The sequence below is a fragment of the Agelaius phoeniceus genome, chromosome 7, assembly GCF_051311805.1.
Source record: "Agelaius phoeniceus isolate bAgePho1 chromosome 7, bAgePho1.hap1, whole genome shotgun sequence".
NCBI classification, from domain to species: domain Eukaryota; kingdom Metazoa; phylum Chordata; class Aves; order Passeriformes; family Icteridae; genus Agelaius; species Agelaius phoeniceus.
Window position 1 is genome coordinate 31,892,744 of NC_135271.1, and position 15,889 is coordinate 31,908,632.

A 15,889-nucleotide genomic window follows, 5' to 3' on the forward strand; every position below is an offset into this window, starting at 1 on the left:
AATGGGAAGCGCTAGAGATGTTTAAGTATGATTCTTATTTGTTTAAATCACTTGGTACTGGTTAGCCGAGGGGAGTATTTTCAACTGTCCTCAGTCCTTCTCGGTGTCATGAACTGAGGCAGTGTCTGCACTGAAGTGACACAGTGCAGCTGTCCTACTCATCCTGGAGAGGGCCACTCGTCATATGGTATTTGAACACTTTGCAGGACTGCAGCACGATCACCGATGAAAGAAAATGCTTTCTTCACGTTCCTCAAATTCGAATACAAGTCATCTTGAGCAGCAGCAGCGCACTCAGCAGTGACACTTTTAGTGAGCTGTGCTCCAGAGCAGCCTGTGTGCTCATGCTATCGGCCTAACAGGTGCTTCAGCATCCGCCCCGCGCCGTGGCTTCCCTCCCTGCCTCCCTCCGGTGCTGCCCGGCCCTGGCGGGGTCCGGCACTCCGCCGGCAGGGCCATGGCCTGCACACACTCTGCCCGCTGCCCTGGGCAGGACCTCGCGGTGCTTCCCGACGCACAGAGCATGCCAGGGAGCCGCGGGATGAGCGGGCGATGGCTGGAGCGGCAGGCAGGCAGGTGGGTTACGAGGCGCCGCGGCAGGCGGCGAGCCCCGGGCTGTGCGGGGCCGCTCCCGCGGGCCGCACCTGGGAGAGCGCCCGCGCTTGTCCCTGGGGCGGGGGCGCGTCAGGGGGCACCGCCTCGCTCCGCACCGACACCGCCCGGGGCCCCGGCTCCGCGCTCGGCTCCGTCTCTCCGCAGCGGCGCTGGGCGAGCGGCCGGGGCCGGCGGCGACGCCCGCCTCTGCCTCCTCCCCCTCGGTGCCCTGCCTCCTCCCTCCGCCGGGCGGGCGGCCGGCTGCTCGGGCAGGGCGGGCAGGAGGCAGAGCGCGGCTGAAAGGTGTTGCTGGAGGGGAAGTTTGGAGAAGGTCGCCGGGTGCCTGGGCGCTCCGGCAGCATCATGGCGGAGCAGGGCGAGTCGCCGGTCCACGTCCAGCAGCCCCAGCCGGCGCCCGCACCCGCCGCCCCGGCCGCCGGCTGGCCCATCTGCAGGGACGCCTACGAGCTGCAGGAGGTGATCGGTCAGTGGAGCGGGGGCGCGGCGGGGCGGAGGTGGGGAAGGAAGGCAGGGATGCCGCGGCCGGCTCCGGGCCTACCGGCGCTCGCTCTCCCGCAGGCAGGGCTCGCTCACTGCGGCGGACGCACCCGGCACTGCAGCGGCGGCTGCTGCAAACTTTATCCGCCCGGCAGCGGGCGGCCCCGGGGGGCGGCGGCTCCTGCCAGAACCCGCCGTGCCCCGCCCGGTGCGGCTCGGCGGAGGCGCCGCTGTCCTGCGGTGCATCGTCACTCCAGCCTTGACCTGCCGGTCTGCGCTGGGACCCCGGCAACTCCGCAGATGCGCTCTGTGTGCTTGGTGTGTCTACGCTGTGTGTGTCCGTGGATGCGCACATGTGCGTGCATCCGCTTAGATTACTCTGCATTTTTCCGGTGCTTTCATGGGGGAGGTAAATCTCACCCGTAGATCTGCTGCTCACGTGACGACTCTCTCTTAATCAGTGTGTATATATATACACGTATATACCTATTTAAAATATTTCCTCTTCTCCCTCACCGTTTCATCTTGTTCGCATCTCCTTATGCCCCTCGGCCCTATGTCTGCCAGTGCACATAAGGCCAGCGGGGGATTGCAGCTTCGCTTTCACCCTAGTCAACCTGCTTTTGACCCGGTTTGCCATGTGAAGTTTAACCCGTCTGCTGGCCCCCTCCCAAGGAAGGGGGCTTTCTTGGTTCAGCACTTGGTTCACGTATCCAGCTAATGCAGATCAGATGTGTTCAGTCTCCATTCCCTTTATTTGGATGAGGTTATTTTGAATTTTACTTTGTGAAATGTTAACTGTTGTTGAAAGTATGTGCGATGGAAAGTTTTTCATCTCTTGCCCTAGATACTGCTTGTTGCTAAAGATCTACTTTGGGAAAAATAGCTTTTATTTGTATGTGACGTTTTAAACTTCTAGCAAACACTGCAGATGACAAAGACTAGCTCTGATTGCTGTTTCTTACAAATAAGGCCACTTAAGTGAGAAATGTCCAGGTGACTTGCTTGCTGATGTTGTTGATTCTCTTCAGTATTACACCAATTGCTAATTGTTGCCAGGCTGATGACCACCAGAACTTCATGTTATCAATCTGGAAGTTGTATATATTCAGCTTTGTCATTAAGCTTTTTTATTTTCCACAGGCAGAAACAAAATAGTTGAGAAAAGTACTTCTTCCTTAAAATGGGATGGCTTTTTGTTGACCCAGGTGGTCCCTTTGTGTTTCTGTTGGTACTTCCAGGCTGTGAATAGGGACTCATGAGGGTTCAGGTCCCTGGAGGTGGCTGACTATGTTCAGTATTGAGCAGATGTTACCTGTGGAGGCCCCCCCAAAAGTATGGGTTTACTGGACAGAGGATTGTCTTCCTCAGTCTGGGGAATAGGTCAAAGTTAGCCAAGTGGAAGTGATTCTACTAGCATACAGGTGTATCTCTGCTGAGGAGATCTCTCTTTTAAGGTGAAAAAGGCCTCAAAGGTGTTGGATTAATCCTTGTCTGGGGTGTAATATGGGTCATATGAGTTACTTAAATAGTAGTTGTTTTTTGTTACAGTGCCTGTAGAATGCCTGTGTGAGAATTTCCTTTAAAACCTCCTTTCCACTTTATTCTTTCTGTTTACATATCAAAAGATACAAGCTTTTAAACTGTAATCCTAACAGCTAATAAATATTTGTATACATCCATTGAATGAGTGGATGTTTGTTGGACTTGCAGACACTGATCTGTAGAGAAACTTCTTTGCTAGTTACCTATGAGTGCTCCTAAATATTGATGTTATTTAACTGAATACCTAGGGAGTAAATTGAGGTCAGGATATATTGAATCAGATTCTTGGACACGCTGAACTTGCCTGCTGTGATTTCACGAAGCTTAGGTGTATTCCATGACTTTCTTTGAAAGTTGCTGAGATTTATTTTGTACTACTTGACTAAAAAACTCTTGTGCTTAGACAAACATGTCTTTTCATTAACACCTTCTTAATTTACAGGAGACTCACTATGAGATTAAATTTAGTCTGGATATTATTAAAATAGTAAAAAACCCTAACTGAACACACCCCACACCACTTTCTAAAAAAAAAAAAAAGCCCAGCCAAACCAAGGCCCCTGTAAATTCCATGTGTTTGACCACATGCTAACATAATTTTGGAGCTGTAGGATGAATATTGTTGGTTTTAATGAACATGGTAAGGGACTCTTAAAGAATATTTTTTTATATCTGAGGGAGGAGAGAATGACACAGTCTGAACTTAGCTCAGCAGCAACCCTTTGCATGCGCTATGCCAGGGTTAATTACGTTGTGAACAGGAGTAGTTACCTCTTGCTGAAACAGCTGATCACCTCTGGAAAGCACCACACAGTTCTCTCTGAGGAGCTGTGTAGTGCCAGCTGAGTTCAGTTACAACAGCCCTTTCCCAGTTAAGTGAGAAAAAATAACAATGCAGTGAAGCACCATTTTGGGCTTTGCAGGAGGAAATATACACCATAATGGTTTATCACCATGCTTTCTGACAGAATAGACTTTAGATTCTTTGGTAATTAAAGCAGAAATGCAGGAATAGCTGTTTTAGGAATTTTAAAAAGTTTTGTTTGGGATTATGAAATGAAAATAATTGTTAATCTTGTGGGTCATCTCCATCCCTTGCATTTAGCAGTTGGAGAAGTTCTATTCTTCTCCGTGAGAGCATAAACCCTTCTTATTGCTCATCTGTGTCTAGCCACATGCTATGTTGAAAACCAAGGCCACATGATATGGATTTCCAATGATAAAGCTATTTTTTTTTCATTTCCTGTCTGTTGTATCCTTCAGGATGGCTGGGAGATTCTAGTGTCTGCTGAGGAGAAAATGCTAGCTTTAAGGAGTGCTTCTTATGAGATGTTATTCCAAGTCTGCTTTATTTTTCAGGAGGCTGGCCAGTTCTCTGTAAACTCTTTGTGTGCAGTTTCATGATACATTTAATCTGCTCTAACAGGCAGCTGCTGAAAGGATCACATTGATCTGACAGTGAACTAGTTCTTCTGCCGGGTCAGTTTCCTGCTGGATCAGATTCCCTGTTCGACTTGCTGCATGGCTTTGTGATTGACAGGTTTGGTGCAAGGAAGAGGCTCTTCCAATTAATGCCTAGATGCTTGTATTTTCTGGAGTGGGAGAAAAACACTGATGGCTCTCTGTAAACATATAGCGTAAAGAGGAAACTTTTACATTAATTCAGATTAATATAGGCTGTCCATATATAAAAGCATGTTAGAAGGGGATTCCTAATTGTTAGGAAAGGAGGATCCAACCTTCTGGCAGTAGTTACACAGATAAGAACAGTAATTGCTATTAAGGTAGAGCCAGATTTAAATTAGTGAAGACCTGGGAGATCTCTAAGATTTAAATGCATTTAAATGCTCAGTGGATTTTAGTATGTGTAGAGGGGATTTTGTTGTTTTTTGTCTTTTTTTAAGATGAATATGACTTGGATTAAAAAAATAGCAGCTAATAAAAGCAGTACTGTGAGAGGTGTTCTTAAGCAGTTTGGGTTTATAACCAAGTGTTCAGAATAAAATAACTGAAATTAGAATTTCTTTGAATTTGTCATGTACATATGAGGTTTTTTCCCTCAGAAGCAATATCAATATTCAAAGACAAAGCATTTAAATGGTAATCAACATTAACACTTGATTCAGTTTTCAGTTTTTTTAAAATAGTCTTTCAACCTTTCAAATTGTAATGAGCCCTACATCATGTGGATGAGACAGAGCAGCATAAAATATTGGTTGGTTTTTTTGTTTTATTTTGGGTGGTGGTTTTTTTATTTTATTTTTTTGTCTAGGTATGATCAAGTAGCTTCGACTTTATTTTGGAAAACTACTTTGGAGTTGGTGCTTCTCTACCAGATGTAACTTATTGTCATCCTGCTCTGATGGAAGGTGGATTCTGTTATGGAGAAGCAGTGGATTATCTTGTGATTAGCTTGGGTACTAGTTTCCATTATAAAATTATATTTTTCTCTCCTGCTTCAACTGACTTGGAAAATTATTCTGGCTGGGAAACGACCAGAATTATATTGAAATAAAAGGTTACTTTTATGAAACGGATTATCTGTATTGGCTGCAAATCATTAAAAAGTCACCTTAGTTGAACTGCTGTGTTTGTCTATTTTTTTTTCTAACTTTGAGCTTAAAATTATCTTGTGGTTTCTTGCCTCATAGGGTGCAGTGTTGCTAAGTCAAGTGTGTTGGGATTTTGAGTAGAACAAGGTAGTATGTGAGCCTGTTCTGATTCTATGGTTCTTATTATAAGCAGCCTGAGAATCACTCTTGGTTAATAGCTCTGAGGTCTTTAGTGGTGCTTCCAGGGTATGTGATTGACTTTTTTTCCTCCCCTGCTGCATGTGTTGCTAATGGTTCTTTGTCTGACAGAGAAGAGACTTTCCTATATTTGTTGCAATCAGAGATCTTTGACTATCAATGTTGATGAGCCTCAGGAACCCATGTTCATGTTGGCAGTGCTGTACACTGTTTTAAAAAGCCTCTACAGTTAAAGGTGAAATTACAGTTCTTTGTTCTGTTAATCAGATGCTCATGTCTCATTCACATTTTCCAAAATTTCTTATCCCTGTGCTGAATCAGGATTTTTTTTTAACATTTGAAGGTATTTCTTTTGCAGTAGTTTTTATGTATGTGCTGTAAAGTAAATCACACTGTACTGAATGAAATACCACACGAACAACTAAAGCTATGGTAAAATTTTGTATTTGCTCTTGCAAAACCTCCATAATTCTTGCATGAGAGTCTGCATAATTTAATAAGCAACACTTAATGCTACCTAATGTCTTTTTGTAAAAAGTTTTGGTAAAAAGAAAAGTGTCTGCCTTAATTCTGCTCCAAAGTAAATTCTATTCCTTAACAATAAATCTTAAAAGTTACTACAACAGCCTAAGCATATTTTACATGCACATATTAAATGCAGCCTTTGTAATATTAATTTTAACTGAATACAATTTCAGCTTGGCAGGAAGAGTTTAATTTTGTAAATTAAATTTTACATTTTGGGAAATAATTGGTTGAGATTTTCTGTCTGCTAATAACCATCTGTAGAAACTGTGGAAATATTAAATCCCCACTTAGTATTTTAATAAGGAGTGGCTTTTAATTCATTTGCCAGCATAAAGTTGGTCATGGTACAATTGAAAAACACCTTGTGGAACATTCACAGTGCTGTGCTGCTAATGAGGCCTGCAGAGCTTGAAGTTGTTAATTATTTGCTTTGTCTCCACATGGTAGTGTTGGGGAAGGGACTTGTCTTGATGCTTTTTTTTTTAATGGAAGTGTGTTAGAAATACCCTAATTGGAGACATGGTTGTACATAGCTGTAGTTTTTATTGGTTCAATCGAAGTAAAACTTTAATTGATTCAATGTTCAAACTTTTTTTTATAATCTAGTGAATTTTAAAACAAAATTAATGTAAATTGTAAATAAGAAAAAAAAGAGCTTCCTTTGGGTTTCTTCTGTTTGGAAGTAATGAAGATATTAAGCTTGTTTTAAAGTTACCTTGTTTACTATAATATATATATCAACACATCAGGCAGTTGGCTGGTGCTGTGTAATGATAATTTAGAGAAAATGTGCTTTCCTGCTCTTCTGATCTGCCTACTTCCCTATTGGTTGCTCTCTTCTCCCTATGCTTTTTCTTTCCCTTCCATCCAAGTTCTACTTACAGTTAAGGCCCAATACCTGCCAAGTCCTGGCTCTGCAGGATTTGCTTGAGTGTTAGAAGAGGAGCCACTCTACTGCTGAGCATGTAGAAATTTGGAGGGATTACATGATTTTGCCCCTTGCTAAGTGTTACACCAGAAAGGCTTTGCATCTTCAGAGTAGAGCTACTTCTTGTAACCAGCACTGTGCTTTGATGGCAGGGGCCAAGTTCAGACTTGGCAAAGCTATTTTAGATTGGGTCAGATGTTGTTCTGAAACAACTTAAGAACTGCTTTACTTTTTTTTTTTTCTTTTTGTCAAGAATCACTTTCTCTTAGGTCCTAGACCAGTTGTTTGGTTTTTTTTTCCAGAATCTGTTTGTCAAATGGAGCTTCTCTTTGTTAACTGGAAACAAAACCACATCTGTTCTGATTGGCTTGAAGGGAAAACACAGTGAGCTCTCCATGCAAAGGAGATCTGGGTGGCTCGTATAGTGGCTACTTGTCTAGGTCATATTTAATTCTTGTATGCACTGCCTTGGTTCTCTCTTTCTCTTTGTCCATTTGACCTTCCAAAATAAATTGGAACTGTAAGGCAGCAGTTGATAGAGGCTTTTTTTTTGCTTTCAGTAATAATAGTAATTCTTAATGTTTAAAGAATAGACCCTAAAAATCAAATTAAGTTACCTACTCTTGTTAACTTCTTGGGTTTGCTGGAGTCACTGGGATACTGCTGAGCAGAGGAGTACCTTGTAGTACTTGTAGCACTTAGAAAACAAATATGTCACTAGGACATTTTCTGGTGCCCAAAATTAAAAGTAAATTTCCCTTCATCCCCAAAAAAATCATACTTAGTGTATGTTGATATTTCTTACCTGTGTAAATAAAGAATGAGCTTTGTTGAGTGAGTGGATTTTTCTGCCTTTCTGCCTTCTACAGCACAGCCCTTCCAGTTGGATAAAATCCTTACAGCTCCACTAGATTTGACTGTTTCTTGCTAAGTTTGAAGGTCTTAGGATGTGCACAAGGGTTGTGTGGTTGAAGCTTGTGAGTTTAAGAACATTATCATGCAGCAGAAATGTAAGAACATTATCAGGCAGAATGAGGTGAGACTGGTATGGTATACAAGTCTTGAGGAAAGAATTCTCTGTAAAATGTTATTTTTTCCTTATAAGTGAAACTTCAGTATGATAAATTAGCTGTCTCCATTAATCCTTTATCTTTACAAATAACAATTTCTGAATTATTTTATTAGCCTAATTATTCCTGTGAATGTCTAAATGCCTCTGAGGTATTTTGATTGTAAATTAAATATAGATGAAACTTGAGAGTGTCCTATAGGCTGATGTAACATAATCATTACGTAGCTTTTGAGCTATGCTTCTGCACTTAGAAAAATTAGAATTGGAAGCAGACTGAAAATTTGGAGCTTTTTTGTGCTCCTAATCATCCTTTCAGAAGAATTGTCTGCTTAAAGGTCTTGAAAGTCAAGATCCATATTGAATGTCTATGTGCCAAGTATACTTGGTTCAGGGTAGTGGTACAAAAATAGTTAATTTAACTGACCAGGAAAATACTGTGTTTGTTAATTGTGGTTTCTGTCTTTTAGGAGTAATATGAACAAGAGCATAAACTTAAGCTGTTGCTTTAGACTTCTGAGAAGTAACATTTTGGACTCAGAAGCATGGCCATGTAATTATAAAGTTGCTTTTTCCTTCTCACTTTCTTGCTTTGAAGACGCTTTATTACAGGCACTGAATTTAAGCTTATAATTTATTCCTCTTAGTGTCTTGTGCTTCCAGACTCTAAGCCACTTCAGACTAATAATAGGAACCTCATTAGAATTGGATTAGAATTGCCTAATGAAAACTTAATGATATGATAGTATTCATATTGCTCCAACTCTGCCATTGTTTCATGAGGAGCAATATATGGGAAATAGGTAAGTTTTCTGCTTGTAATGTGTGGTCACAGTAGACTCAAATTCTAGGAGGCCCATTTTGTTGGGGTGAACTAGCTGAAGATTTGTAGCTCAACACTGCTGGATTAATTCGAGATCTTTATGACACTACAGTAGCAATAATGCCTTTGTTTTGGTGGATTGCTGTTTTTCATTCTCGGAAGAGAATGATGCACTATGTGGTGACATCCGGAATACTTGGAAAATACTGCATTCATCATATTAGAATTGTTCCAAGTGTTTACTTTCAAACCAAATGAGAAACAATAAAATATGCTGACTAAATCAACACCACAATTTGTTTATAGTGCTACTTCAGAAATGAATAGTAGTTCTTTTTTAACAGCTTCTTTCTAGGCAGGAGATCTGACTCAGCATAGCAAATCTTCAATTTGTTCTATTTTTATAAGGGGGTTCTGTGGAGTTCTGATGGTACCCTGGTAAGGTAACTTTTGGTTCCACAGTGAATACCAGATACCAGGTTCTCACATAGTTATACAGAGAAATTTTCAGCATGGGTTTTGCCTCCCAGATTTTTAGAGTTGTATGCATATTGAATAATGGTTTCTATATTGATGATGAAACAACAGGGAGAATGAAATGATCAGAATCCATGCTCTTTTCAAATGAGGATGAATGGATAATAACATGGCAGATAAAATCCATAAATTCTTAATCAAGTTGTATCCTTCACTCTTTTTCATGCTTTTTGTTGGAAAAATGCAGAATGAATATGGATTTGTTGGATACATTAATGTGGAGTACTGTACATCCACATTTGTCCTTATCCCATGGCAGCCCCAGCATAGTATCATAGAATTTTTAATACAACTTAGCTTACTGTTTCCAATGACTGGAACCCTCTGCAGATCAGGTCAAAACCCAATGCATTGTCTGAAGTGTCAATATAACAATCATAATCTGGACTGGAAGATGATATGGAAGATACGAGTCAGTCCTCAGAGGTAGCAGATGATGATGAAAGCATCTCTGGCCACAAGTGTCTCAGTGTCCACCAGCAGCTTGAGTCCAAGTTCCTTACTCAGGACTTGTAAGTGCTTGATGTTACAGGCAGTTGTAGTATTCCCTATGCTGTTGTACTTCCCAGTGATGAGTTCATCACCAGCACTGGGATCTGGGATGTTCAGTGCTGTACAAGAGGGAGTGATCACCATGATTCCCAGGAATCTTGAAGCTGGGAGGGAGGGTGTAGTGGGATGAGACTGCAGGAGGGAAGGAGAAATCTGTTTGATTTGTCTACTTGGTTGACAGGACCTTCAGTGCCTGAGAATAAGGGGGAAAGGAATGAATACATCACTCATTCAGTCACAGGGAATTCCTGCTTGCCTTATCAAGTGGTGTTAGTTATGCCACTTGCTTTACACGGGGTCAGGAGCAGGGCCTGTGGGTCACACCAGTTTTATCCTGACATTTCCACAAGGCAAATTGCAGTTCTGATAACTCTGATGTCTCAAACAGTGAGATTGTGGATTTTTTAATGTAGACATTGCTCACCTATAAATAAAACTTCTTAAGAAGATAATTGAGATGTGGAACAGAGCAAAAGGAATTTCATCTTGAGTAATGTTTATAATAGGGGGTTTCCCTAGACAGTTTCCTTTCAACTTTATTTAGATGACTCACCTATTTTAAAGGACGAGTCAGGGAGAAAATAACACCTACTGAAAGTGAACTGCTTTTGTTTAGGTTTTCCTTACCAGCTGTTATGCTGACATTTCCATGAAAGGTTTACTTGAATGCCCCAAACATAGTTAATGATCATCCTTGGACTTTTCAGTCTAATCTTAGTGTGTTGATGGCATTGTATCAAGCTGACAAGTGCTGAGCTCTGTATGGCTCTAGGCAGAAGTGTCCTTAACAAGAAAGTGTCTGAAAGCAAAAAGCCATCACTTAGGCTGATACTACATTTTAAAGCTGAACGCAGTCACTACTAAAAAAACTTATGTCAGATCTAAATATATCTGGTTTCACTTTCTAGCTACAGATTTCTTAAATACCTTTGTCAGTGACAGTAGAACACTTAAAATTCTTTTACCCATGGCTGGTGTTGATAGCTGATTATTCTTCAGATAAGAAAGATGTTTCAGAAGAAATCCTGCAATATAGTACATCTGAGCTCTCTGATGGAGGGAAGTAAGATTTGTATTTTCCAGATCATTGGTAGAGCTTCTCAACTTTCTTGTACAGTTCCAATTTGTCATATTTCCTGAATAATTAGTTTGTGATTGACATGTATTTGCTATACTCTGATGCTAGTACCCTGTGTGTTCAAGAAAATAGTTCTATTTCACGTGCTTTTGGCAGAAAATTTTATTCTGTTCTAAAGATTTGACATAGAGCTATATCACAGTAAACTTTAAAATATTTCCTGTAATTTATCTAGGCAAAACACCTATTATAACCAGTTATTTTACTATTTTAGTGGGATAATAAAGAGAATATCTCAGAAAGCTAGGTCATTTCCTCCTGTGGCTGTTTTTCATGCATGTGGGGGTTTATTGCTGTTTGTGAATCCCCCTGCCTTTTTCCTTCTGAATGGAGAATATCATATCTGGTTAATGCTGAAGCTTGCTTTAGCACAGGTTGTCTTAACACTTGCATAGAACTTTTCTATGATGCATAATCATTTGGCATCAACATTTAGGCTATTTATGACTTCTCTACAATCACTGAAATATCTGTATAGCATATTTGGAAAGATTTTTCTGGATTGTTTATACAATGGGCTTTTAAAAAGTAGTATGGGATCTCAGCTAGATCTCTGATTTTGTGTAAGCTAATTTCCCACAAAAAGGTAAGTACAACAATTGAGTAACCCAGTGGTTCTCTAGCCATAATAGCAATGTTTTTAAATGTCCAACTGCAAAACAAATTCATTGAGGAATTAAAGAGATCAATCTTTGAATGTCAAAAATGCAGAAGTAGCAGTTCTAGGTGTGGGCATTGATTTAATGTAACACTTAGTGTATTTAACTGAATTATATCATAACTACTAGGATAAGCAAAGTAGTATCCAAGTGAGGTATAAGGAGAGAGATTTGATCCTAGCATGAATTCAGAACACAAAGTGGGCAGGAATTGTTAGGGCGGGAATGATTATTGTGAGCTTCTTAAAAACTCAAGTATTTGTCATGTGAAGATGTAAAGGGAAATAATGGCTCGTTTTCTGTGAAGAAGCTAAGTTTCCAAAAGATTGAGTTCAGTATGGAGGTGTAAATGAGCTTTACCTGGCTGATTTATAACTTATTTTAATCAGTGGAAGTAATATGAAAGAAAGTGAGTAATACTGAAAGTTGTCTAGAGTATTGTGGGCTAAAATGTAGCAACCGAAAGGAGTTAAATATTCTTTGTTCTCTGTTTGTTAACCAAAAGTATTGCTTTGCCACCAACAGAATTAATTCTTTCCAAATTGAAGAGACCAGCCAGGTTCAGCCCAGGGCTGCTGTGGAATATTTTGAAGGGCTGATTGGTTCATAAGACATTTAGCAATGCTGGAAATATGCTGCACAATATTGTGTGCAACATACAGCACATACAACATACCTTTCCAAGCTTATATATAAGTACAGGTACTTTGTATATTACATTAAAAACTCCACATGTATTCACAAGTAGAAACCTAATCTAGATTTGTGCACAAATGCATTCTGCTCCATGCAAAAGGAATCCTGCAGTTACACTGTATAGGAGTTACATTTAAGTATTACCTAGGGGGGTTCTTCTTCAAAACTAGGATGTCATGGGAAATTAAGTATTATTAGGAGGGTTCTGTAGGTTGGGGGAGCAGAAGTGTACAAAAATGCAGGTGCCATAGGTTGGTACTGTATAGATTCTGAGATAAGATATTTAGTCTACTCCAATTGCAACTGTTCTCTAGCCCTTCAGATACCTAGTTAACAAGGAAACTTACCATTCTCAACAAGTTTCATCCTCCTCTTCCAAAATAAGAACCAGTGTAGTATTGGGGAAGGTCTCTTTTGTTAGTGACCTAAACTGCAGAGATCTTTAAAAGAGGTTTGTGGTGAAATACTATAGAGACTAACACTGAGCCACTAAAAGAGAAACTGGATGAATCATTATGGGCTAATGGGCTTTTGTTTTTAAGGAGAAGAACAAAATTGAAAAGAAATGTTTGTGGTCTATTTTGAATACAGTTACTGTGCCATGATAAGTGGAAAGTATCAGACCTTTAGCAATAATGGAATAAATGAAGTGTCACATCCTTGTATGAAGGATGTGGGCACGTACAATATGCCAGTGATATGGTCCAACCATCTCACCCCACTGTATTTTTGAGACTTGACTAGTGGAGAGCAGTTAAAACTAAAAGGTTAATGTCAAATATCCTTCTCTTTGTCAAGTCAGGATCTGCAAGGGTTAAATTCATGTTTTAAAAAAAAGGAGAGAGGAAAAAATACCTTTCTGTCAAATTTAGAACAACTGGAAGGAACTTGTTTGGGTAAGCTTCAATCCCAGATGACTATTTGTGGAGTTTTTATATGCTCTCTGTGGAGTATGTGCAAAGTGGAATGCAGAAAACTGCTTTTAGGTTACATCCTTTCAGAAGAGGTGCAGTTGGCCATATGAAGAAGCTCTTGTGAAGGTTTCTATTGTGTGAACCCAGATGGTTAAAAGCAATTCTAATGGCTCTGTTGCATTGAGGATGGGACTGGTAGGGAGTGCATGGCCTGTAGCATGAAGGGACAGGTTGGCTGTGAGGGCATGCTCACACTAGAGAGGATGGCAGCAAAAACACCAGGGCAAGATGAAACTCTGACCTGTTGTCTGTTGTGAAATGGGAGTAGTAGGCATCTTGATGTGGTCTGAAATTGCATTGTTTCACTGCTAACTTTTGAAATTGGCAAAGAGAACATGTCTGTAGCAGAATGACTTTTCCAGCAGTGGAAAAGCCCATTGTTCTTACAAAGCTGTTTTTTTTTTTTAGTATTACCATGGGTAATTGTTTTGTTCTGCAGGAGACAACTGGCTGTAAAGGCTTCATGGTTTTATGCAACCTGAGATTTCATTATACTATATCAGTTTCCTAAACAGAGACTGGGTGTTAAACCAGTCTGTTTTGGCTATGTTGTAGTTAGTATTCTCTGCTTTGAGGGTTTTGGAAGACTTGCAAGGCTCAATATCTGAAGAAGCCCTACCTTCTGACAAGGAATGGTTGACTGTAATCTATTCTATGCAATCATTTTCTGTGATCCTAATTTGTTATGCTAAATGGTTGCTTGTGACAATTTAGTTTCACTGTATGTTGATAGGTTCATTAGTTCTGCATTCTGTTACCTTTCAACTGAAATGCTTATTTAGGTAGTCTGGTCTCTAATAGCTGCTCCTATGGAACACTTCACACTTCTCCTTGTTTGGTAGGTGAGACAAAAGGACTCTTTTGACCAGATGTGAAAGCTGCAGGTTTTCCTTATCTCTATCCCTGGCTGTTCACTTTGTGAGCCAGAGAAAGAGAGAACATCTTTAGGAGGAGGGAGGCATATAGCTACTCAGTGTCTGGCTCCTGCTTCAGTGTGTGAAACTGCTTTTTCAAGCAGGTTTGATATGTTATGTACATAAGTCAAACCGAGAAGACTGCATGACTTGACTTTACTCTCAAACTAGTGTTTTGTGTAGAGAATTAGAAAAGCTGGAGAAAGAAGAAACTTGGTATATTGGCTTTACTCTAAACCTAAAAAGCTTTTTGCATTGTCAGCACCTCTTAGTCATGTGGTGAAGAACGTCCCATTGTAAGTCACCTTTGTCTGAGAAGAAAACACAGAAAAGTATACTTTTTTTGGTAGTTTATTTTTCCAAAGTGTTTTGAAGTGTTACTTGCTGTCATTTAACTTGAGGAAAAGTTAAGCTTTTTTCATGGCATTGGGTGAATAAATTCTCTGTATGCTTATTCTGTTTGTCTTTTTAGAGGCTTTTGTATACAAATCTATGTTAAAAGCAAAGATCTTGGTTGTTTTCTACAAGTAGATAAAACTAAAGGCATAGATGAAAAAGATACATAAGGAAAATCTTGGTCTTTTTTCCTGTGTTCTTAATAGTTAAAAATACTTTCTCCTGTTTCAATGTATATTTGTGTAGTCAGAGTAATGAGAGGATTTGTGTCTTGATGTCTACTGCAAGACGAATTTATTAAAGTGATGTATATGAGTCTTACCTTAGCTGAATTGTGCTGACTTGGTGGTTTCTTCCTTGGGATGTCTGATTTAATTTTTAAAATCTCTTAATTCTTTTATTACCTACATTATTGGAATTTTTAAAGGCTTTATTCTGTAAGCAGACAGAACAGGACATGTCAATATTTGTCTGTGACCACATCCTGCAGAAACATGACTAGTTAGTCCTGTTGAGAGATTTTCTAAAGAGACTTTTCTTTTTAAAGATGAGCTCAGAATTTTGACACAAAATTCATATGCAGTTAAAAAGTTTTGTGATTTTAGTGAAAACATCATGTGAACCATCAATACATGAAAATAGCTAAGCAAATAGCAATTAAAACATGTACAATAACTTTCAGTCATGAAGTATTGTTGGTGCTGTTTTCAGATGTGCAGAGGGAAAAGCTCTCAATTGTTCTTAAGTCGGCTGGTAACTGAATCCACGTTTGTAGAGCTTGACAACAAAAGGCTTTTTGTTCACAATTTGTATTCATCTAGGACATGCCAAATAAATAGAATATAGTTTATAAGCAGGCCAATATAACATGTTGCTCAAATGACTTACCAGAAATCCATAATTTATATTGAAATATTTAGAATTACGGGTAGAAACTTGTTGGGAGCTTTTAGATTTCTGCATGCATGAGCACAATGTAATTATTTGAGGAAGAACACATTGTTATATTTGATGTGGCAACAAGATGTGCAACTTGAGCAAAACTCCTTCTGAATATTACTGGCAATCATTTCATTAGTTTAGTGAGACAATACTGATTGGGTCAATGCCAGCGGGTGCCTGATAAAAGTAACAATGCCTTTTACTCCTGTGGTTCACTAATAAAGCATTCTAGAGAAAATCATTCCATTTCTTCCCCCCATGTTTGTTCAATTCCCCTGGGCTTTGTTATCAGCATAGTTGTGTGGCCATATGTGATTTGCATGCCAAGTAAACATCAGTGACTTTC

The 15,889-nt window shown here is 39.9% G+C and overlaps 1 protein-coding gene across 2 annotated transcripts in view; it reads left to right on the forward strand.

The window, feature by feature from the left end:
• The first annotated feature begins 240 nt into the window (after positions 1-240).
• The window catches only part of STK39 (serine/threonine kinase 39), a 77,318-nt gene continuing 61,669 nt past the window's right edge, over positions 241-15,889 (forward strand). The window contains exon 1 of one of the 2 annotated variants that reach the window (XM_077181443.1): positions 241-576. Coding sequence is in view for 1 of the 2 variants with exons in the window: in XM_054636356.2 (XP_054492331.1) it covers positions 958-1,078 (121 nt within the window). In the remaining variant the exon portion in view is untranslated. Of the gene's footprint in view, positions 577-726; positions 1,079-15,889 lie in introns of those variants that run through there. The other variant, XM_054636356.2, reaches the window with a different exon arrangement.